A 23,323-nucleotide genomic window follows, 5' to 3' on the forward strand; every position below is an offset into this window, starting at 1 on the left:
ATTTTACTAAGGCGGGGGCGGTTGTGAAAGGGAGCAAGCTGGTTCCTGCTCCCCAGCCCACACAGACACCCCACTGACACAACCTGCCACCCGCTCACCCTCTGGAAGGCATCCTTTGGGGGGAGACCTTCCGGCCCCACAGACACGGAGTTCCTACTATGAGACAGTGTAAGGAACACAGTTCGGCTTCCCTGCCACTGCTGAATCCATCTGTGGAAGACCCAGAGCAACCCCAGGGAGCTGTTCTCCCTCTTGGGGGTGGGAAGGGGGGTGGTTCTTAAAAATTATCTTATAAATCTTTTAAAAAGCACAAAATATTTTACAGTTAGAAAAGCTAACAGAATCCTCTAACACTCGCCACTTAGTTCGGTCAAATCTTAACCATCATGCCATCTTTATCTTAGATAGAGGTAGAGGCCCTGTGTCTCCCTCCCCAGAGGAAACCACAATCCTGTTTTTTTTTTTTTTTTTTTGGTGTTTGTATTCTCATGCCTTTTAATAACGTTTCCTACATAGGTGTCCATCCGTAACAGCATATAGTATTGTTTTGTATGGTTTTGCACTTGACTAAATGGTGTACCATACATATTCTGAGTTCAGGTTTTTTTCTCCATATCATTTTGGAGATTTAACCAGCTAGAGGCATGAGCCCTGGTGTTCCCATTTTGGGTGCTCTATACTAATCCTTTCTATAACTGTATGGCAGCCTATTTGTGCAGTACCCTGTTGGTGGTCATTTAGGTTGTCGGTGGTATGTTTGCCATGGGAAGCAGCCCTTCAGAGACTGTTCCAGTACAAGGCTCCTTGTGTGCTTGGTTACAGGGTGGTGTATCTTCCACTTAGTTGTTGCCAAGCACTGCTCTAGAGCAGTTGTCCTCATTTTTAGGTCTCTGGAGTTATTTCCTTTAAAGTTCTGCTCAACTGAAGAGTCGGTTACCATGAACAAACTTCTAGGCTCCCATGAGGAAGACAGGGTGGGTGTTACCCTCATGTATTAGATAAGGAAATTGAGGCTCAGACAGGGTAAGAAACCTGACTTGAGGCCCTGTAGCTGAACCGCTCTGGACCTTTGAGTCTAAGTCCTTGACAAAGCTCTCTGTCTCCGGCAATTTCTTGGAGACGTTTTAGGCACAGACTCAAAGGCAGGAAAAGGCCCTGTGTGTGGTGCGTGGAAGCAGGGCGGTGGCGGTGGCATTTGGGGGGGGGGGGGTTGACAGCTGATTCTGAGAAGCTCTTCTAGGGGATGGAGGAGGGAGCAGCACAGATAGAAAGCTCAGAGAGGGAGTTAAATTTTGAATGAGGGTTGAGGGGGCATACTGCTCTGGGCAGATGGGGAATGGGAGCCTGCTGCAGATACAGGAGAAGGCAATGAGAGGACTGTTCCGGGGGCCAGCAGGGGTGTGGGAGACTCGGAGACATATGGGCAGCTCCGTCAGGGATCGGTTGCAGCATGTGCCTCTGAGCCACCAGAGCTCCGCCCTCACCAGGAACTTGTCCTCCTAGTGCTGGCCAGAAGGCCTCAGGAACCAGCCAGCCCCTGGGTCGGTGTGCCTGAAGCTCTTTGCTCTCAGCTTAATCAGGCAGCTGAACCTGGACCATTCACTTTTTCCTCCATTCACTCTTTCTTCCACGTCCCACACTTCTAAACCCTGGGGATGCAATTACGGGCACTTTGTGGTCCCGGGGGCTCACAGTCTGGTAGGGGATACCAAACTAGCGCTGGTGGCCAAGAATAACCAAGAGAGAAGGCCTGAGCGTGGGAGCAGCTAACCCCCCGGGAGAGGGGCCTGGGAAGAACTTTCCAGCACAGCCAGTGTCTGAGCCAGCTCCGAGAAGACAAGAGCAAAAAGATGAGAGGTCACTGAGCAGAAGAGAGGAATGGTATTCCGAACAGACTGCCCAGTGCCAAAAGCACAAGCACAGAGAGAACCCGGAAGTAGAGAGGGAGGGGTTTCAAACATAGACCTAGAGCAGACTCCTGGGTTCAAATCCCAGCTCTGCCATCTACCAGCTGGATGACCACAGGCAAGTTATTTCATCTCTTTGTCCCTCAGTTTCCTTACCTCTAAAATGGGGGTAATAATACTAATAATTTTTACAAAGTTTCATGAGTTGAAATTTGTAAAATTCTTATTAGAACAATGCCTGGCACAGGCTGTGTCATCTGTCAAAATGTAAAGAAGTACAGAAGAGATGGCACAGGAGGCCGAGAGGCCAGTTGAGTCCCGGCGCAGGGCTTTGCGTTTTGCTCAGCTGACAGTGGAAGGCTACTCGGGGGTCAGTGGGCACCCTGGGATGAAGTGTGGTGCTGGTGGGAGGATGGCTTGGAGAGGAGGCTCTAGAGGAATGAGTCAGTCAGTCATTCCACAGACGTTTCTCCAGGGCTTTGCAGGAGCCTCACCCTGAGACGGGCTGGAAGACTGGGGATGCTTCAGCAAGGAGCTCAGAGCGGGGGCCTGGGCCGACCCCCCAAGCCCCTGAGCCGCCCTTCCTCTCCCTCCTTGCCCACCACCCTCATGTTGCCAAGTCCTCCCGTCCAGGTTTCATAAGGAAAGCCATGGAAGCATTGAGTGGACCATGGCACCTAGCCCTGAAAGGGGGCTCCCTCATCACTCTTTGGGCTCTGGAGAGGAGAGGAGAGGAAGGTAGCTGCTAAAACAAAGGCTGTGGCCATCTCCTTGTGCCTGACAAAGAGAAGTGGCCTGGGCCGGCCTGGGCCCTGTGGTCAGGCCTTGGGTGCGGTGCCTGAGGTGGAGGAAGCCCATCTCTTCCCTTATGGCCCTCGCCCCTCCCCCACGGAATTCCCTTTTCCTTCCTTCTGAGCTGATCGGTGGTAAACACTGGACTCACTGCCAGGCACTGTGCTGGGCATGCCCAGATATACTGGACCTGGCCCCTGGTCCCCGGGAGCTTGTGGCCTGGTGGGTAGGTGGATGGGAGGAACAAGATATGTGCATTTGAAAGAATTAGGACTTCCAGGGGTCCAGCGGCAGAGAAACCAAAATGAGTGATGTGACCAAATGAGTGATGTGAGGTTACTAGTGAGAATGGTGAATTCTTGGTTGGGGCAGCTGTGAGCAGGTGGGGTTTTGATACGAGCTGGGAAGCAGCCAGTATTCCAGGCAGAAGGGATGCTGTATGCAGGGACACAGTAGTGGGCTTGGGCAAGGCCACATTGGGGCACAGAGAATAGGATGGCTTGGTTAGAGCTCAGGGGTTTGTGTCTGGGCTGAGGAGGCTGGGTTAGTGCCACACTGCAGAAGCCACATTTGCCAGGCCGGAGGTTTTGGAATTCATTCTGAGCTAGTGGTTCCCAAAGTGTGGTCCTGGAGGTGCCCTTTCAGAGAATTAGTGTGGTCAGAACTATTGGCGTAATAATACTTTCAGAGCCGCCCTGGTTCACGCCCTTTTCACCGTGTTAGCAGTGTTTGTAGTGACCGTGCAGAGGCAATGGTGGTGTGGAGTAGCTGGCCCTCTGACACGAACCAAGGCAGCGGCCCCAACACGAACTAGAAGCCGTGGTATTCTTCACACACACCACAACAAAATGCAGTAAAAAGTATTAATTTTATAAAGCCCAGACCCTCGAGTATACATCTTTTTAAATATTCTGTATGAAGAAATGTGAAATCTAAGTCAAGGCAGTTTTACAGACTGTGATGGTTGTCTTGAAAAGCAGTCTTGGGCAGCCCTGGTGGCTCAGTGGTTTAGCGCCGCCTCCAGCCTGGGGCGTGATCCTGGAGGCCCAGGATCGAGTCCCACGTTGGGCTCCCTGCATGGAGCCTGCTTCTCCCTCTGCCTGTGTCTCTGCCTCTCTTTCTCTCTCCGTGTCTCTCATGAATAAATAAACTCTTAAAAAAAAAAAAAGAAAGAAAGAAAAGCAGTCTTGCTGCTGAGTTGCAAGCTGTACTAGTTACTTTTTTTAAGGAACACCATTTTAACTTGAAAGAACACCTGGCAGACAAAACTCTTCAGAGTTGGGTATTTGGCAGACATTTTCTCAAAAATGAATGAAGTGAGCTTGTCACTTCAAAACCAGTATCAGTATTTGTTGCTGATGATAAAATTTGAGCCTTTGAAAGGCAAAAATTAGAATTTTGAAAACCTCGTATGCACTGTCTAGAGCCTGACAGCTTCCCAGGACTGGAGGACTTTTCTGGTGAGACCAGTAGCGACGTTAGCAAGTATGACTTCTTGATTTTATATAAGGAAATGTGTCAAGTTTGGAAGATCTGCATAACTCAGTAAAATATATTTTCCAATGCTTGGTATTACAAAATTCACAATGCAAGATAGACGAGTGAAAAGTTCATTAATATGGTTTCAGATTCCATATAGCCGCTAACCTTTAAGAAACTACCACTTGTCACATTTTGATGAAGTAGCAAAGAAGAACATCCATAATTGCCTGAAAAGGCTATTAAAATACTCTTCTTCTTCTTCTAACTACATGTCAATGTGTGGCAGAATTTTCTTCACATACTCAACCAAAACAACATATCACAACAGATTGACTGCAGAGGCAGATAGGAGAATCCAGCTGTCTTCTATTAAACCAGAAATTAAAGAGATTTGCAAAAATTAAAACAATGCCACTCTTCTACCTAATTTTTTTTTTTAGGAAATACAGCTTTTTTTAAAAAATAAAAGTATGTTTGTATGTTAACATGAATGAGTTTGTTTTTAGATGAGTTAATATTTTTTAAATTTCTTGGTTTTAATTTGTAATATGGTAAATATTAATAGTTCTGACCCCCGTAAACAAAACCTTTTGGGATCTTCAGTAATTTTTAAGAGTGTAAAGGGGCCCTGGGAGTTTGAGAGCTACCACACAACCCTGGAGAGCCAGCAGTGTAAGCTGGAGGGAAGGGGGTGGCATTCTGGACAGGATGGGTGTGACATGGGCTGACCTCTCTGGGACACAAGCCAGGGCAGCTCTGACAGACCTCTCTTGGCAGGGTGAGGAGACCCAGGCTGGATAGTCCCAGCTCAGCCACTTCTGGGCTCCGACAGTCACAAGCCTCCACGAGTCTCAGCTGCTTGTGGTTTAGCTGGGACGGTAATGCCACCCGTGCAGGAGAATTATAAGCCTTCCGTGTGATAATGCTTGTGAAAAAGTGCTTTGTAAGTTGTGAAAGACTCAACAGATATTTGTTTTTGTGGTTACTTTGTTGGGAGCCAGTGCTTAGCTGTCTCAGACGCTTTCCCCCAACCCCAGAACACCTGTCCAGTGGGTAGGAGAGGACATTCGATGGCCAGAAAGGGTGCAATCCACCCCCCACTTCTACCTCCCCACACCTTCTCTGGGAGCCAAGGCAGGGGCCGTGTGGCTCTACTGGGTGCCAGGTGGAGGGGAGGCTACTGGGCTATTGCTCAGGGTGGCTCTGGGGACTTTGGGAAGAGAAGCCAAGAGGCAGGACTGGTACGCGTGTGCCCGCCCGCCCACCGGCCGCCTGCTTGCTGCAGGGCCTGGAGCTGCCGCTGGGAGAGGAAGTGCAGTTGGTTACCAATCGGGTTATTTTCATAACGGCTGTCTCAGGCTGGGGGGAGGAGGGTGGCGAGGGGGAGGGGGCAGGGGAGCAGCCACAGCGGCTCCGCTCACTCTCCAAACTAGGACTTGCTCCGCCAGAGGCCGGCAGCCTGGAGCTGGAGGCAGAACTGGGGCTACCTGCCCACAGGGACCCCAGGCCCCACCCGTTCGCCCACCTCCTGCCCGCCACCCTGCCTTCCAGATCAGGTCAAAGGGGACTACCCCCCAACCCTTCCTTGCCTTCTGCTTCCTCCTTCCTGTATCTGTCTGGGTGGGTCTGGGGAGGAACGGATCATGGTGGGCCCAGGCACCACCATTCCCGGATGAGGCTCTGAAGCTGATGGAAAAGGGAAGGGAAGGGGTAGGCTAGGCTCCTGCCCCAGCCAGACCCTGTTGAGGTCAACATTACTGGCCTGCAGGCCGGCTGCCTTTCCTGTGCAACCCTGGCTCACCTGCTCCCTGCTGCGCGTTTGTTTTGTTTTGTTTGGGGCAGGCTTCTCTTAGCAAGTAAAGACCTCGGGAGAGCCTGGACCCTGTCTCACCAGCACCGCCCCCCCCCCCCCAGGCCTGCCTCCACACTGTCTCCACCTCCTTCCCTCTGACCTTTGGGCTGTGGGAGCAGAGCACCCAGAGGTGGCTTCTGACCAGTAGCCCCTGGGGAGGCCTCTCCAGACCCTCACTCTGGGGCCACTATGCACCATTCCCAGCCTCCCTGAGGAGATGGGCACATGGGGCCCTGCTCACAAGGGGGGATGAGAACCCTGGCCAGATCCCATGGGGTGTCCTGTGCAGGCACCTCTGGGGGCCAGGCCTGCTATGAGGGGCAGAGGGCATTTCTTACTGTATGAGCAGGTACCCAGGTGGCTCTCGCTGCCAGACTCTGTTCTTCATGTGGTGGGTGGTGGCTACCCCAGGGACTCCTGCTTCCCTTTCTGGGTTCCCACTCCCACCACAGGCAGAGACAAAAACCCCAGGAGATGGCACGATCCACACACCCTTGTGTCTGCTGTGGGTGTAGGCTCTGCCATGCCCCTACCCTCTGCCAGGTATCATCAAGTACTTTATACCATCATCTCATCAGAACCTCCCTTATGCCAACCTTCTCAACTGGGTAGTATCACCCCATTTTGCCGATGAGAAAGTTGAGGATCAGAAAGGTTAGTTGATCCAACCGGGAAAGCAATGGGAGGATTCCAAAGCCCTAGGGCTTTTCCACTTGAAACTAACATAGGGAGGGAGATAGTCTGGGCTGGGAGGCTGGGAGTCTGGTTCTCTCGAGCCAGTAGCCAACAAAGCTGGGTCGTTGACACCCGCTCACCCACTGGCAGCTGCCCGTAGCCACACTCGCTGCTGTTCATCAAGGGCACATGGCCGGATGTGTGTCCCTCCTATAGCATTCTTTGTCTTCCCCAGGCTCTCAACAGCCAGCTGGAACCCTTGAATCCTTTCCCATCCTGTTCCCTTTGGGTGTGACAAGCTTCCCTCGGGTTCCCCACAGAAGGCTCAGAGGCAGCCATTTTGCTGTGCTATTGGTGTCAGAACCCTGCGGGGTCTCCTCCAGTGACCTTTACATGTAGTGTGTGGTATGCTGAAGATAGATGGCAGAGCACGAATCGAGAAGACACTGCTGCTTAGAGCTGTGCTGTGGGGAAAGGCTGGGACATGCCTGAGGCCAAGTGGGGCTTCTCAAAGGACCCAGGAGAAGCCTCCCCAGAGATAGGAAGTCTGGAATCAGGCTGACCAGAGGACAGAGGTTTCTATGGAGACCAGAGGAGCAGGAAGCATAGGGCCTGGGGGGAGGAGGCATTGGGAACATAGAGGCATGGGTGCTGTGCAAGACAACTTGTCATAAAATATCAGCTCAGCCAGTCTCGCAGTCTCCTTGGACAAACAAGATGACTGAGGCCCATGCGGGGACGGCTTTGCACTTGGTCGCACGACAGTGGCCTGGCCTAGCCTGCTTTGCTCTCCACTCAAAGTGACTGCACCGCCAGGCAGCTGATGAGACTCCTGGACGGTTGGACTTGGGGCTCCCCGGCAGCATGTGGGCTGGAGCCCTATGGAAGCACCCGTAAGCTGCCGCCCTGTTGTGAGGCGGCCCCTGCCTCCTGGCCCCACTTATCAGTGTGGGTCTGGGCCCTGGCCACTGCCCCAGACCTCATCGCCGCTCACAGAGTGCCTGCAGCACCTCCCCCCTACTTACTGTGGCCTTTTGTTTTCTGGGTGACACTAGCATCAGGCGGTGTGTCCGGGTGACTAATCTCCTCCAGGCTGGGCAGCTGTCACAGGGCAGCCTGACCAGACGGGCGGGGAAAGCTGACACCCTGGGGGAGTGCTGGCAAGCCAGTGCCCAGGCAGCAGTGAGCAGCTGGGCCTTCAGGCTTCTTTTCCTGGGTACAGAGCAGACCAGAGTCAGGCGGGCCTGGGTTCAGGTCCCAGTCCTGCCACCAAGCGGCCTTGTGACGTGGGGCATGTACTGCACCTGTTCAGGCCTCATCTCTGTAGTGGAGCCACTGATCCTGCGTGCCTCACAGGCTTGTGGTGGGGATCAAGTGAGATGATAAATTAAAGTACTTGCTTAGGGCCTTGTCCATTGTAGGTGTTCAAGCAGTTGAGCGGCCATTATTGCTCTTATCAAGGCTCCCCTTCCTGCCCCGGCCCACCTGAGTCTCAGCCCCATTGTCCAAAAAGAAAGATCTTACTCTCCGCTGAGCTTCTAGAGTACAAACTTTGCCTTCACGCAGACTTGCGTTCCGTCATCGGCTCCCCATTGGCTAGCTGTGGACTTCAGGGAGCTTACCTCCTTGTGTCCCAGCTTCCCGTCAGGAACGTGGCATGATGCAGGGCCTATTTTTTCATGTTGCTCTGGTTTATAAAATGATAACCTGTGTTTATAAAGGGCTTAGCAGAGTGCCTGGCCCATGGAGGGCACTCAATAAACGTTAGCTCTGGTGATAGTGATTTTCGTAGCTAGCCAAGAGCTCTCTGCCCACGCCCGTTCACTTGCCCTCAGAGCTTAACTCCTGCCCTTCTCCCTGTTGGAGGAGGGACTGTAACAGGCAGAGACCAAGAAGAGCCAGGCAGTCTTGAACACTGGTTCCCCAGGCACACTGCCTCCGTTGTTCCCTGGTCACAGGAGCTCAGACGCCTTGGCCCTATGTGCCTCTCCCTAAATACCTCTGTACCCATCCAGGGCTTCAGCCTGGCATTGCTTGCCTGGACTCACAGGGTAGTAGCAGATTAAAGAGTGGGTGAGTGGGTGATGGGAGAAACAGGCAGTCGGCACGTAGCTGTGGGCCTGGGTCCTCAAGCCCTGCGTCCACCACCGTTTGTCCAGGGCTCCCACCCACCATGCCTGACTTCCTCTAGGCCCTTAGCAGGTGGCCATATGTCTCTTGCCCCAGGCAGATGTCCCATGGCTGTGACTTGGACCTCTCTGTGGCTGCCAGGGCCCAAGAGATCACTTGATGGTGGGATACAGGCCCTGGGCATTCTGGAGGCATCCTCCCTACCCCTGCCCCAAGTATACCTGGCTTCCTGCCCTTCCCCCACTGTTTGGAAGAAGTGAGGGTACAGTAATCCCAGCAGCCTGTAAGAAGGGGCAGCCAGGAGTAGATGAGCTGGAGAAGGAGGCTAAGAACGGGTCAAGGGAGGGTGGTTTGAGTAAGGATAGTCCCCCTGGCTTCTGCCTCCCCACAGGAGGGAACTCTGGGTATAGAGTTGGAGCTTCTAGCATTGGTCCCCAGGACACAGTGCAGTTCACAGGCTCCCTTGGCAGCAGGGCTGGAAGGGTTTTCAGACCTCACCCATCACCTGGTACTTGTACACATGGGAGATCCGTCCTCGGCGTCTCCAGAAAGGTGAGACAGAGCAGTCTAACATCAGGAAAGGGCCTGCTTTTAGCCCCTCAGAGATAGAGATGCACACCCAGAACATACCTGAAGGCTTTCCTCTTGGCTCAGGCCTCTCATAGCTTCCCATGTAGAGTCCCCATGGGTGAGGACTGGGGTGGCTCTCTCCCTGTATAACTCCCCCAGTCTGAGGGCATTGGTCACCAGAGCCCTTTGATCCCTAAGTCAGATCCTCCCCTTGTCTGGTGCCCAATCTCTGCCTGACCCCACGGTTTGGGGCTGAATCTAGAGGTCTTATCTGGACTGAATTTCCTTTCAGAGAGCCTCCTTTTATTACCATAGCTTACTTTGTGCCATGTCCCAGGAGGGGACACCTAAAACTAACCTGCTCTCAGTTGGTAGCTAAAAAAAGGCCCAATGAGAGGGCGGGGAAAAAGGCTTCTCCTTGGCCCCTCAGTCTGTAGAAGCCAACTGTACACTGGAACCCAGGACGGTGGGCTTCCAGTTTCCTTTTTTTTCTTTTCCATCAGCTTCAGGCAAGGGAGTCAAAGGCCAGGGCTTTGTGGTTTATGGTGCCTGGACAGGGGAGCCACATGGGTGGCTGGAAGCCCCTTGTACTCGTTACTCTTGGGGCAGCAGAGAGTATAACTGGGGAGAGAGGTAGTGCTTCCAACAGTGGTGCCTGTGGGCTCCCCTGAGGATTCCATGGTACCCTCAAACGACCTGTTTATGGAGGTCAGAGGCCGTGGACCCCTCCTCCTTCCTCCCTGTGTCCCTTCTCTGTTCAAAGGGCAGAGGCCGTGACTGGGCTCCAGAGCGTAGGATGGGCCAGAGCCTGGCCCAGCTCCTGATGCTCCCGGTCTCTGCCCAACAGCCCTCCACCTGCCCCTGGCATGGAGACCTTCTTTAGGAGACGCTTCCAGCGGAAGGAGCCAGGCCCCGGGGAGGGGCAGCGGCGGCCCAGCAGCGTGGGGCTGCCCACAGGCAAGGCCCGGCGCCGCTCCCCTGCTGGACAGGCCTCCTCCTTGCTGGCACAGCGGCGCCGCTCCAGTGCACAGCTCCAGGGCTGCCTCCTGAGCTGCGGGGTGGGGGCCCGGGGTGCCAGCCGCCGGCGCTCCAGCACCGCACCCCCTGCCTGCAACCCCCGCTTCGTCGTGAATGAGGTGCCCACCGCACAGCCTGCCACTGTTGGGGCGCAGCTTCTCAACACACCCTTGCTGTTGGCTGGGCTCATAGGCATGAATGAGGAGGAGGAGGCATCTCGGGAGGACGTGACAGTTGCGGCATTGAGTGCCACCCAACTGGGCGCCAGGAGACCGGGCCCCTCCTTGCACCGGGGCACCCTCCTACCTGTGCCTGGCTGCCTGCGCCGGCAGCGCCGAGCCTCCTCCCACCTGCTCCCTGCTGACGTGGTGTATGACTGTGCCCTCTGGGGCCTGCACGGTTACTATCGACGCCTCAGCCAGCAGCGGGCCCCAGGCCCACACCCCGGCCCTGGGGGCCGAAGAGCCTCAGGCACCGCAGCTGGCGCTCTGCTGCCTGCCCGCGTGCGCCCGCTGTCCCGCAGGCGACAGGTAGCCCTACGGCGCAAGTCGGCGGGACCCCAGACCTGGAGTGCCCTGCTTGCGTAGGTATAGCTGCGGCCGGCAGGGCAGGTGTGCAGACCCCGCGGAGGCTGACCTGGATGAGGGATCTCGAGGCTCTACCTGGCCTGAGGGCCCCCTTCTTGGGAATAGCTCTGGATAGTGCCTGGAGGCCAGCGCACCCTCCAAGGGCAATGAGGAGGGCTGAGTCTCCTGCTTAGGGCCCTAGGCTGCCATGGCACGGGTGTTGTAGTCCCTGCCTTGGCCAGGGATTGAGGTCACGGTGAGGGCAGAGATCGCAGGTAACACGAGGGGAAGGAAGTAGAGTTACCAGGTGCTCAGCTGGCCTAAGTGATCTCCTTTTCTGTAGGAAAGCCATCACCAAGTCGGGCCTCCAGCACCTGGCACCCCCTCCTCCCACTCCCGGGGCCCTGTGCAGTGAGCCAGAGCGGCAGATCCGGAGCACTGTGGACTGGAGTGTGAGTGGCAGGGTGCTGGGAGGGAGGGACAGGTGGGTACCAGCCCCTGCTGGGCTTGAGGGGCTGCTGCGGGAGGAGCCCATGGGCCTTTAGGGTCAGGGCAGACCTCCTGGGGTAGCCCGGTTTGAGCCAAGCCCTCAAGAACGGGGAGAGTGGGAGGAGCACCTGGCTGGCTCAGTTGGTAGAGCTTGCAGCTCTTGATCTTAGGGATTGTAAGTTCAAACCCCACGTTGGGTGTAGAGATTACTTAAAATTTTTTTAAATCTTCAAAAAAAAAGAAAAATGGGGACAGTGGGGAAACAGGATAGAGCAAAGTAGATTGTGGTGGCTGGTTTGTCTTGGGGGAGAGGTGAGTTGGCAGGGCAGGGACTGACGTGCTGGGTAGCAGGTTGCTCTGAGCATGCTCATCTCATGGTCTAGGAATCCGCGACGTATGGGGAACACATCTGGTTCGAGACCAACGTGTCGGGGGACTTCTGCTATGTTGGGGAGCAGTACTGTGTAGCTAAGATGCTGGTGAGTGAGCTCTGGGTGGCATGCTGCCCCCTGCTGGTGGAGCGAGTCTAGAAGCCTATGGACAGACCTTGCAGGCCTGACACGGGAAGATGGGAAGACTCTCACTTGACACCCCTGCTGTGGGCTGCCTGAGGATGGCAGAGGGAATGGGGGCTGTGTTCTTTCTGACGCCAGGACTGGGAATTCCCAGTGAACACAGAATTCCAGGCTGTGCTGGGGCAGATGTAAGGATTTCTCTTTCTGCCTGGGGCAGCATCCTGGAGGGAGTTACCTGGTGCCTCAGGGCCCTCTCTCTGTTTTCTGCAGCAGAAGTCAGTGTCCCGGAGAAAGTGTGCAGCCTGCAAGATCGTGGTGCACACCCCCTGCATCGAGCAGCTAGAGAAGGTGAGTATGGGTCCTCATCCTTTCCTGCTCCTCCCTATTGAGTGCTGAAGTCATTTTAGTACACGCACGTGTGTATCTCTGCACACATATTCACATTACAAGCATTGTGTGGTGAAGAGCCAAAGACCTTGGGGCTGAAATGTCTGCCTTTGAATCCTGTCTTCCCCCATAAGCTCCCCTGTCCCCGCTGCCCAGAACAATCCTGGCACAGAGTGGTGCTCACTGACTGTTATTCGGTGGGATGAATAAATAAATGACGGCCAAAACACCATTTTATCTGCACCTAAGTTAGCATTTAGAAGGGGCCATTGTCTTGCCGAAGCTTGGCCCTGTCCCCTATATGCTGCTGCTCTAGAGACCTTTCCCTAAGGACTGTTGTCCATAGTGTGTCTACAGCTGGTGCCACGTCTGGGCCCTGTGCTTCTAGAGTGAAGTTGGGGGAACCCTGGGTAGGCAGGTCCAGGCAGAGGGTGGGAGGGCTCCCCAGGCAGCAGAAACCCATCAGCACATGGGAAAGCCTATAAGACTAGGACCAGCGTGAGCAAGGGTAACCTGGGCCACTTGCCCCAGCCCTTAACTCAGAGAGTGAGGCTTCCCTTGGCAACTTGGGTGCTCCAGCTAAGGCTGGAGCAAAGACAGTTGGGAAAAGAGAAACAAACGTAGCCCCAGGCATTATAGAGCCCAAGGTGGAAATCGGACCAGTTTCCACAAATGAGCTCATGGTCTCCAGGGATCAGACCGCGCGAGTCTGCAAGCAAGGATCAGGGTGCCTTCCCGTGCCTAGGTTGGGAGCACTGGAGGGCAAGGGGAAATATGGGAAGAGGTGGGGAGGTGGACGCAAAACTCCCAGTGTCCCCCATCCCAGGATACTAACAGAGGAAGGAAGAGCCCTTCTGGCTAGTGGAGAGGAGGTGGGGAAACAGGAGGGCTTCTGAGAAGAGGTGTCTCATATTCTGAGGGTTCCCAGGAGGCTTTTGGGCTATCACTACCTTGTGAAGATGACTCCGAATGACACTTTCTTAGAGAAGGTGGAGAGATGCCTGACTGCCTGAAAGGAGATTCTAACAGTTGGGTGGTCATTGCAATGTTTCACAGATAAATTTCCGCTGTAAACCATCCTTCCGTGAATCAGGCTCCAGGAACATCCGTGAGGTAAGTGCCTAGGGTAGTTATGGGTAAGGAGGCATTGAGTTTCCCGAGTGGGCTTCTCCACGGTGTCTGTAGAGTGCCACCAGGGGACCCAGCCGCTCTGGGGCTCAGGGACATGCAGGGCTGAGGCTCTGAGAGGGTCTCAGTGGGGGAAGGCCTGGCCCTGCCTGCAGAATGGGTGAGGCACACTGCCTGCCTCTTGGGCCTCCTTGCTCTCCAGCCCCTCTCACCTCACACACACTTCTGTGGAGAACTTGCTGCGGCCCCACGCCTCCCATTAATATATGGAGGGTCAGGCCATGCTTCAGGCTTGTGCCTCTCCCACTCCTCATTCCAGTGATACTCTCCTTCCCCAGCCAACCTTCGTGCGGCACCACTGGGTACACAGACGACGTCAGGATGGCAAGTGTCGGCACTGTGGGAAGGTGAGGCTCTGCCCAGGGTGGTTGGCCAGCCTGCTGCCCCTGGGCCTGGACCCCGCAGCCCCTAAGCCTCAGGCCGAGCATCCAGTCTGCCCATCACTGACACTATCTCCTGAGTGCAGAGTCCTGGGGCTCACTCCCACCCTGGCTGAGGTGCCCAGTCAGCTCCAAACACTCAGGTCTCTAGACGGAGCAGGAGAGCAGGGAAGAAAGTTACCTTTGGTTCAGTGTATCTGGACTGCCTCGAAGTCGTGGTTGAGCCTTCTGAGAATTTCATAGACTTACTTGTTTGGTCACTGAGGACATTTGTTGAGCACCTGTTGGGTGCTGAACTCGGGGCTAGGTAGTGAGGCCTCTGCCCTTCCTGCAGGAGAGTGTGGCCTGAAGACACACTGTGGGCGGTCTTCCCCGAGTGCAGTGCACAGTGTGGTGGTCACTTGTTCCTTGTGTGCTTCTGGTTTGTATCCCTCAGGAAGCATAGGTTCTAGAAGGTCTTGGGGCCCTGTCTCTTTCCTCTGTTCATTCTCAGTCCCGAGCACAGTGTCCGGCACACGGCAGGCCCTTGATCAATGTTGTGGGATGAACAAGGGAATGAATGTGATAGATGCCTCGAAGCATATACCAGGGGGCCTTGGGGTATGGGCTCAGGAAGGAGGGCATCTGAGCTGGCAGGAGTCAGTTGTGGACCCTTCGCAGCAGATTGGGTATGTGCACCCAGCGCCTCGCGGTTAACTTCAGGTTAAACTTGTAGAGTTGCAGGCCACCCGGCTCCAGGGGCTTATCTTACAGATTTTTTTTTTTTAATGTGAAAAAAAAAAAAATGTGCTCAGTCTCCCTGGGGCCCCAACCACTCACTGCCCGCTCCCTACCCTAGGGCTTCCAGCAGAAGTTCACCTTCCACAGCAAGGAGATTGTGGCCATCAGTTGCTCCTGGTGCAAGCAAGCGGTGAGTGGTGCTCGCCCCTCCCTTCCCTGGCTGCTCTGGGTGTGTCCCCCCCCCCCAACAGCTGAGGCCTCAGCTCACCTGCGCCCCCTATTCTCTAGTACCACAGCAAGGTGTCCTGCTTCATGCTGCAGCAGATAGAGGAGCCGTGCTCCCTGGGTGTCCACGCTGCTGTGGTCATCCCGCCCACCTGGATCCTCCGTGCCCGCAGGCCCCAGGTGAGTCCTGCCCGCAGCTGTGATACCACCCCCACGCTCGGGCTCTGCCAGCCGCCCCAGCCCACCTTCCTTGTCACCAACACCCCGGCTTTCCTTGCAGAATACCCTCAAGGCAAGCAAGAAGAAAAAGAGAGCATCCTTCAAGAGGAAATCGAGCAAGAAAGGGCCAGAGGTTAGTCCTGGGGCCGGACAGACAGCGGGAGGGGAACAGGAAAGAGGGGCCTGTTCCTCCAAGTGCCGGGCTCTGGGCCCCTGAGTAAGGTAGGAGACTGTGGCCAGGTCCACCTTGAGGTCTGCCCTGGAGGTGGTTATGGGAGGGGCCGCCGCTGAGAACAGGGGCGAGGTCTGCCAAGACAGGCTGGAGCCTCATAGTCTCTCCATCTCCAAGGAGGGCCGCTGGAGACCCTTCATCATCAGGCCCACCCCGTCACCCCTCATGAAGCCCCTGCTGGTGTTTGTGAACCCCAAGAGTGGAGGCAACCAGGTACTCACAGCCTGCCCTCTCTGCTGAGAGCCTTGGGGGTTGGGAGGGGGTGGTTCAGGCTCCGCACCCCTCCCCGCTCCTCCCCAACTACTGCTCCCAGGTCCATTGCAGGCTCCTGCTCCATCCCTCTTGCCCAGAGATTCTGAGGAAGTCGGAGTTGGTCTCCACCCCTCGCCCCCTGCTGGGCCTGGTTCCCACAGCCCCATCCTTGGGTCCTCTTGGACGTCTCCCCACCTCAGTCCACTGGCCTCAACTGACCCCTGCCCTGTCCCCCACAGGGCGCTAAGATCATCCAGTCCTTCCTGTGGTATCTCAACCCCCGCCAAGTCTTTGACCTGAGCCAGGGCGGGCCCAAGGAGGCGTAAGTACTTGCTAGGGCTCTGCAGGGACAGTGGCGAGCACAGAGGGTGGGGCACACGGACCCTTGCCGTGCACAGAGGGTGGGGCACACGGACCCTGACGCCCTTCCTGTCCTCTGATTCCAGGCTGGAGATGTACCGCAAAGTGCACAACCTGCGGATCCTGGCGTGTGGAGGTGATGGCACGGTGAGTCCTGCTGCCTCTCCGGGGCCCAAGTCTGGGCCCCGCTCAGCTGACCCGGCCTCTCCTGCTCTGCCCCCTCCAGGTCGGCTGGATCCTCTCCACTCTGGACCAGCTGCGCCTAAAGCCACCACCGCCCGTCGCCATCCTGCCCCTGGGCACTGGCAATGACTTGGCCCGTACCCTCAACTGGGGTGGGGTAAGAGCCCACCGGCAGGGAAGGGGCTAGAGCAGGGGCTGTGCGGCTAGGGAGGCCTCTCCTCCCCTCCTCGCCCTCACCTCCACCACCCCGCCAGGCTCAGTTCCCGCCTGTCTGACCAGGGTTACACGGATGAGCCCGTCTCCAAGATCCTGTCACATGTGGAGGAGGGGAATGTGGTACAGCTAGACCGCTGGGACCTCCGTGCTGAGCCCAATCCCGATGCGGGACCTGAGGAGCGGGACGAGGGTGCCACTGACCGGGTAGGTCGCCAAGGCAGGGGGTGAGGGAGTGGGGGGGGGGCAACGGGGCAACCCCCAGAGCCCTGGTCTGAAGCCCTCCTTCCCACTTGCCGGTTTTGGGGTTTTGGACAAATCTCTTCATTTCTCCTGACTTTGAGCTTATCCTGTATGATGGCAATAATGGTACCCCGTAAGCTAGCAGTTATCAGCCGCTTGGCAAATATTTACTGAATATCTACCACATGCCAGGTACCATTTTAAGCGGCAATGAAACAAAGTTCCGTGTCCTCACTACAGAATATGGCACTTCGGGAAGAGCCTACAGAATATGGCACTTCGGGAAGAAGTGTCGGCGGGGCTGGAAAGCCAGGGAAGAGAGTGCCAGCAGGGCCCAGGTTGTTTTACATCTGGGGTGCTTGGAAGAGTCCCCAAGGGAGCTGGGAGCCTGAGGGCAGAGCCTGAGGCAGGCTGCGGGCTAGCGGAAGAGCTTTCTGGTGGATCCTATTAACCATGGAAAAGGCTTTCAAAAATGCATGGGCTGAGCCAGCCTGGTGACCTCTGGCCTGCAGGAGGCCAGAGCAGGGTGGTGGCTGTGAGGCCCAGCCCTCACGCTGGGCCCTTGACCTTTTTGCAGCTGCCCCTGGATGTCTTCAACAACTACTTCAGCCTGGGCTTTGATGCCCACGTCACCCTGGAGTTTCATGAGTCTCGAGGTTGGCAACTACTTGCTGAGAAAGCATTGGGAGTCTGGGGAGGGAAGGACACAGGAGGGTCTCCGAGAGGGTCAGAACTTGCCCCCAGCAGTGCCCAGCCCTCGCTCCCCACCCTATCCCGGAAGAGCCCCAGCGGGATCAGAATGACTGATTGTCCCGTTTCTTGTCGCCACCCAGAGGCCAATCCAGAGAAATTCAACAGCCGCTTTCGGAATAAGATGTTCTATGCCGGGGTGAGTCTGGGGTGTGCCAGCAACAGCCCACCACCCTGCTCCACATCCACTAGTCTACCGCCCATGCCGCCTGCGCACCTGTGTCTGCCAGGCCACAAGGACCCTGCCGGGCAACAGTGAGAGAAAGTCCCTGTCACCAGATGGTGACGCCCTCTATCTCCCACAGACAGCCTTCTCCGACTTCCTGATGGGCAGCTCCAAGGACTTGGCCAAGCACATCCGAGTGGTGGTAAGTGGGCCAAGCTGGCAGGCAGAGTGGGTGGGCCCAGTGGGGAGGGAGGCCGCCTTGGCGCGGGTATATACCTTACACTCACCCCTGTTCCTGCCTCCAGTGTGACGGAACTGACCTGACCCCCAAGATTCAGGACCTGAAACCCCAGTGCATTGTTTTCCTGAATATCCCCAGGTGAGCAGGGGAGGGCTCTGTGTGCCCAGAGGCCTCCATCCTGTGAGATGGTCCTCTGAAGGCCCTTGTGTTGCCTTCCCCTCCAGGTACTGCGCAGGCACCATGCCCTGGGGCCACCCTGGGGAGCACCATGACTTTGAGCCCCAGCGGCATGATGATGGCTACCTCGAGGTCATTGGCTTTACCATGACGTCCCTGGTGAGTGGGCCAGCATGGAAATTGCCTGGACTCTGGCTCTGTCCCCACAGTGACCAGGAGGAAGGATTGGGTGGAGGGTGGGAAATCACCAAACTTCCCCTCACTGGCCAAGATGGGAGAATTCATGCTCCTCTCCCTGCCTGGGGTCTTGCCTTCCCTCCCTCCTCTGATCAGGCTCTCACTACCCACCTCCCCAACTGGGGTCTTGTCCTCCTTCTGCTCTCGGTCTGGGGGGGGGGTCACTGTCCCTGTGTTCCCTGGCCAGAGCATCCTTGGGGGGAACAGAGCTTGGGGCCCCACTACTCCCTGCCCGGGCTCCTGACCTGAGCCTTCCCGGCCCACAGGCAGCACTGCAGGTGGGTGGGCACGGCGAGCGGTTGACACAGTGCCGTGAGGTGGTGCTCACTACGTCCAAGGCCATCCCAGTGCAGGTGGATGGCGAGCCCTGCAAGCTTGCAGCCTCCCGCATCCGCATCGCCCTGCGCAACCAGGCCACCATGGTGCAGAAGGCCAAGCGGCGGAGTGCCGCCCCCCTGCATAGCGAGTATGTTCCCCTCCCAGCCACCAGGTGCCTGGGGCCCTGGGGCCCGAGGCCAGACTCTGCCCCTCCCTCAAGCCTCGGTTTCCCCAGCTGGAAAGAGGGCCAACAGCCCCTCTGCCTCGGGGAGGCTGGGCAGGGCCCCTTGGTCTGGTGCCTTGCCGAGGACCCATCCTGAGTGCTCTCTCACCGCCTGCACCTCAGCCAGCAGCCCGTGCCTGAGCAGCTGCGGATCCAGGTGAGCCGAGTCAGCATGCACGACTACGAGGCCCTGCATTACGACAAGGAGCAGCTCAAGGAGGCCTGTGAGTGGCAGGCAGGGTGGGGGTGGCAAGGAGCTGCTAGGTGCCCTGAGGACAGGCCAGGGGGGCACGGCCAGCCACTGACGGCCTGCTCTGTCCTCCAGCCGTGCCACTGGGCACTGTGGTGGTCCCGGGAGACAGCGACCTAGAGCTCTGCCGTGCCCACATCGAGAGGCTTCAGCAGGTGAGGGGGCCGGGAGCCTCCCCTGCATGTGTCTGCCTGCTCTGGTCTTTTCTCTGCCAACTCCCGGCCTTGACTTCTCTCAGCAGGAGCCCGAAGGTGCTGGAGCCAAGTCCCCCACCTGCCAGAAATTGTCCCCCAAGTGGTGCTTCCTAGATGGTGAGTGGCTCTGAAGGACCAGCTCCTGGCAGTCCTAGGCTGTGTCCTGCCCTCTCCCACAGGGCTCCTGGTTGGGCAGCAGGGTACCCGGGCCTGGGTAAGGCCCCCTGCACCCTCCAACAGCTTTCTGCCTCCCCCACAGCCACCACTGCCAGCCGCTTCTACAGGATCGACCGGGCCCAGGTAAGCACTCGCCATTGTCCATCCACCGCTAGTTCCAGGCCACCCGGGGACCCCATCCCTTCGGCCTGCACTTCCACACATGGGCTTACCCGTTGTCACACTGTGTAGTGCCTGCACACCCGCTCCTACTCACGGACAGGGTGGAAGCAGGCTGCTCACGGGAGAAGGGAACTGACATGCCCAGGAGAGACTGGCTGGGTGGGTACGAGGGCTGTGGAACATGGCTACCACCCAGGAAGACACAGGTGCCAGGTGACCTGGGTAAAGGCTTAGCTGCAGGAAGGAGCTAGGAAGGCAAGGAGGAGACTGGCCAGGCCCCCTCCCCTGGCTTCCGGTGTTCATGCTCCCTGCAGAGGCTTTTCCGGGTCTGCTGGCCTTGCTGCATCCACGCCCCCACCGTCGTCGGCTACCCTGGGGGGTCCTGACTCTCGGCCCCTGACCTCCCCACCCACAGGAACACCTCAACTACGTGACCGAGATTGCACAGGACGAGATTTATATCTTGGACCCAGAGCTGCTGGGGGCATCTGCCCGGCCTGACCTCCCAACCCCCACTTCCCCTCTCCCCACCTCCCCCTGCTCACCCACGCTCCGGTGAGTCCTGGCTCTCCTCTGGCCCCCTGGCTCGAAACCCCACCTACAAGCCAGTAGCTCCTGAAGTCCTGCCTGCGGCGCCAGACACAGACACCAGACGCACGTCCAGTGTCCAGCTAGCTGCCAGTTCCCCACGGCCCCTCCCTGGCCGGGTCACTGGCAGAGAACCAAACCTGGCCAAAGCCCAGCTGACCTCCCCCCGGGAAGTGGCGTCACCGTACACCCCGCTGCGCCGGCCAAAGCCCTGGGCTCCCCGTCTCTCGTGTCCACTGCACATGCCCCCAGCCCCACACATCTGAGCACCGCAGCCCAAGCCTTGGCCCCCAGCCTCCCCTCCATCCCCACTGCCCACCACCCGTGGCCTTCGGGCCTCAGGGCCTCAAGTGTGCCCACCTCTGCACTTTCCTTGCCTCAGACACAACCCCTTCCCTGTACCTCACTGAGCTCCCCGCTCCACTCAGACCTCAGCTTAGGGGTTTCCTCCCCAGAGAAGTCTTCCCAGGAACCCTGGCTGCGGTTGTGAGATCCCACTACCCTGTCTGGTGTTCTTCTTGACCTTTCCCACCTGGAGAAGGCCTTATTTATTTGTTGACTTGTCTGTCTCTCTGACTAGAATGTAAGCTCCGTGAGAGCAAGATCTCCGTGTCTTGTCCCTGCTGTATCGCCAGCACCTAGCCCGGCACCTGCCTGCTAGGCACCTGCTACGTAGGAGGCACTCAATAAACTGTTGAAAGAACACAGGGCGCCCCCTGCTTGGGGCAGGGAGGGTGACAGGCTGGGCCTGTGCTGTCACTGGGTCCCATCTCATCCTGCTCTGCTTGCAGGTCACTGCCAGGGGACGCGGTGCCCCCAAAAGGTGAGGCCTCTCCCATCTCCCTGGTCCTGGGCAGGGCGGGGGGACCCACACACACCCTCCCACAATCACAGCCCCGAGGTTGGCATGGTCACGCCACCTAGCCCTCGGCAGGCGCACCCCAGCAGGCCCACACCCCGGCAGGTGTCTGTGCGCTGCCCCGGGCCGGGCCTCAGCCCCAGAGCGTAATGGGCGGGTGTTCCGTGCAGGTGAAGAGCTGATTGAGGCTGCCAAGAGGAACAACTTCTGTAAGGTACTAGCGCAGGGCCCGTCTTCTCCCCACTGCGACCCTGAGACCCTGAGACGCGTGCCCTGTGGGGCAGGGCCTCCAGGTGGGGCTGAATTAGCCTGTTCCAAGCTGTCATCATCTGTCATTGTCCAGCTCTCTGTAGGGTCTCCATGGTGACTGTCCCTGTCCCACCCCCAGCAGCCTTTCACAGTGGCTTTCTAGCACAGTTTGTCCCTAGTGCTCAGAAAGGAGCGAGTCCTAGAGGAACCATGGGCTCAAAGCCTTGGTGGCCAGTGCTCCCCAGGAACCCATGGGTGCCTGGGATGGGAGAAGCCCAGCGTGTCTCCCCTGCAGCCCAGAAAGTCCCCTGGAAGGATGATGTGTGCAAGCACACTCGTCTCAGGCGTGCGGCCTCTGCGAGGTGGGGACATTTCTGTGGCCGGCGGGAGAGTGGTCCTGAGGAGCCCCAGCCCTGCTCTGCCTCCTGCCCTCAGCTCCAGGAGCTGCACCGAGCGGGGGGTGACCTCATGCACCGGGATGAGCAGAGCCGCACGCTCCTGCACCACGCGGTCAGCACAGGCAGCAAGGAAGTGGTCCGCTACCTGCTGGACCACGGTGAGCTTGCCACTAGGGTCCCCGGGGCCAGGGGCCAGGTGGGAGGCCACCAGGCGTCTCTGACCTCCCCCTCCCCTCTCCTCCAGCCCCCCCAGAGATCCTTGATGCTGTGGAGGAGAAGTGAGTATCTGGGCAGGGCCAGACCCTGGTCGCCCTGGAAACTGCCCTGTCCCCATCTAGCCCCTCCCACTTGGCTGATCAGAGCCTGTAAACCCTTCCAGGCCGCATCCGCCCTGCCCTTGCCCCCAAAGGCCCCAAGCTTCCTCTTCTGTCTGACCGCCCTCTGGGGACAGACCAGAGGGCCCCAGGACAGGATGGGGGTCCACGGCCAGCCCCTCTTTCCACAGTGGGGAGACGTGTCTGCACCAGGCGGCAGCCCTGGGCCAGCGTACCATCTGCCACTACATCGTGGAGGCTGGGGCCTCTCTCATGAAGACAGACCAGCAGGTGAGCAGACCAGCAGGGAGTCCACGCAGCACAAAGCAGCCCTTTCCCAACGGAGGACTGGAAGCTTCCAGGCTGTCCTTCAGTCACTGTTGTCCAGACCCTGAGAAGCCTCAGCCTGGGGTGGGGGGTGGCTGTCATTTGAAGCTTTTCCTTTCCTCACTGGCGACCTGGAGGGAAGGTCCCCTGCCCTCTCCTAAGCATGTTGGGGCCAACAGGTCCCTGAACTGATGGCAGCTCCCCCCTCATCCAGGGCGACACTCCCCGGCAGCGGGCCGAGAAGGCTCAGGACACGGAGCTGGCTGCCTACCTGGAGAACCGGCAGCACTACCAGATGATCCAGCGGGAGGACCAAGAGACGGCCGTGTAGCTGTGAGGCCAGCGCCGGGCAGCAGGAGGGACAGGGCCAGCCGGAGGAGGAGCCCCCTCATCGCCCACTGCACTGCCACATTCCAGTCGGACTGCCACGGGGGGACCCAGGCCCCAGGGAAGGAGCCCCGTGCTGCCCCCTGAGGAGCCGCCCGGGCCCAGGGCTGGGCTCTGAGGAGCTGGGGGACCTCACCTGCCCCCCTGAGGCCCCAGCCTGACCCAGGGCTGACAGGGGAACAGGAAACTGGACTGGGCCGGGCAGGCCTTTGGGGGCCTGGGGCTGGACAGCCCTCCCCCTCCTGCAGCGGGTGCCCTCCCTGGGGTTTAGGGGTGGGGGGGCAGCAGGGTTTGGGGCCCTAGTGGGGAGCCTTCGGGAAGAGGCTTCCTAAGCCATCTGGTCCCTTAGGGCCCTGGCTCCGAGCGTGCTGGCAGCTTGGGCCCTCTCTCTCGCCCTGTCCCCACTCTCCCCGGGGCTTCCTCCCGGAACCACAGAGCCTGCTGCATTTGCCTGCCCGCTGCCCTGCTTGGCGCCTACCCCGGTGACCCACCCCCTGCACCCCAGTCATTTCATCCCCGCTGACTGTGTGGCCTGGGGATTGGAGTGGGGCTCTCATGGTGACATGTTTACAGCTGGGTGTGACTCAGTAAAGTGGATTTTTTTCCTTTCTGCTCTTCTTTTCTTGCGGAGGAGGTCTTCCAGGAGCAGTGGGGTCTGGTTGGGGGGTGGGGGGCCCGGGACTGGCTACCCTGGGCCCAGACCCTTTTC

The 23,323-nt window shown here is 57.9% G+C and overlaps 1 protein-coding gene across 21 annotated transcripts in view; it reads left to right on the forward strand.

The window, feature by feature from the left end:
* The window catches only part of DGKZ (diacylglycerol kinase zeta), a 41,299-nt gene extending 18,075 nt beyond the window's left edge, over window positions 1-23,224 (forward strand). For 4 of the 21 annotated variants that reach the window (XM_026004105.2, XM_072760294.1, XM_026004102.2 and 1 more), the window contains exons 2-31: window positions 11,335-11,443; window positions 11,864-11,959; window positions 12,266-12,343; window positions 13,439-13,495; window positions 13,849-13,917; window positions 14,789-14,860; window positions 14,959-15,075; window positions 15,176-15,247; window positions 15,464-15,559; window positions 15,838-15,920; window positions 16,045-16,105; window positions 16,185-16,298; window positions 16,421-16,561; window positions 17,175-17,253; window positions 17,431-17,486; window positions 17,653-17,715; window positions 17,819-17,892; window positions 17,979-18,090; window positions 18,435-18,634; window positions 18,833-18,933; window positions 19,035-19,114; window positions 19,198-19,270; window positions 19,413-19,453; window positions 19,908-20,047; window positions 20,872-20,903; window positions 21,110-21,153; window positions 21,624-21,744; window positions 21,831-21,864; window positions 22,092-22,191; window positions 22,442-23,224. In XM_026004105.2, coding sequence (XP_025859890.2) covers window positions 11,335-11,443; window positions 11,864-11,959; window positions 12,266-12,343; window positions 13,439-13,495; window positions 13,849-13,917; window positions 14,789-14,860; window positions 14,959-15,075; window positions 15,176-15,247; window positions 15,464-15,559; window positions 15,838-15,920; window positions 16,045-16,105; window positions 16,185-16,298; window positions 16,421-16,561; window positions 17,175-17,253; window positions 17,431-17,486; window positions 17,653-17,715; window positions 17,819-17,892; window positions 17,979-18,090; window positions 18,435-18,634; window positions 18,833-18,933; window positions 19,035-19,114; window positions 19,198-19,270; window positions 19,413-19,453; window positions 19,908-20,047; window positions 20,872-20,903; window positions 21,110-21,153; window positions 21,624-21,744; window positions 21,831-21,864; window positions 22,092-22,191; window positions 22,442-22,558 — 2,632 coding nt within the window. In that variant the 3' untranslated portion in view covers window positions 22,559-23,224. Of the gene's footprint in view, window positions 1-5,503; window positions 5,738-9,818; window positions 11,009-11,334; window positions 11,444-11,863; window positions 11,960-12,265; window positions 12,344-13,438; window positions 13,496-13,848; window positions 13,918-14,788; window positions 14,861-14,958; window positions 15,076-15,175; window positions 15,248-15,463; window positions 15,560-15,837; window positions 15,921-16,044; window positions 16,106-16,184; window positions 16,299-16,420; window positions 16,562-17,174; window positions 17,254-17,430; window positions 17,487-17,652; window positions 17,716-17,818; window positions 17,893-17,978; window positions 18,091-18,434; window positions 18,635-18,832; window positions 18,934-19,034; window positions 19,115-19,197; window positions 19,271-19,412; window positions 19,454-19,907; window positions 20,048-20,871; window positions 20,904-21,109; window positions 21,154-21,623; window positions 21,745-21,830; window positions 21,865-22,091; window positions 22,192-22,441 lie in introns of those variants that run through there. The other 17 variants (XM_072760285.1, XM_026004103.2, XM_072760295.1 and 14 more) reach the window with 8 other exon arrangements.
* The last annotated feature ends 99 nt before the right edge of the window (window positions 23,225-23,323 follow it).

Source organism: Vulpes vulpes, chromosome 5 (assembly GCF_048418805.1).
Source record: "Vulpes vulpes isolate BD-2025 chromosome 5, VulVul3, whole genome shotgun sequence".
NCBI classification, from domain to species: Eukaryota; Metazoa; Chordata; class Mammalia; order Carnivora; family Canidae; genus Vulpes; species Vulpes vulpes.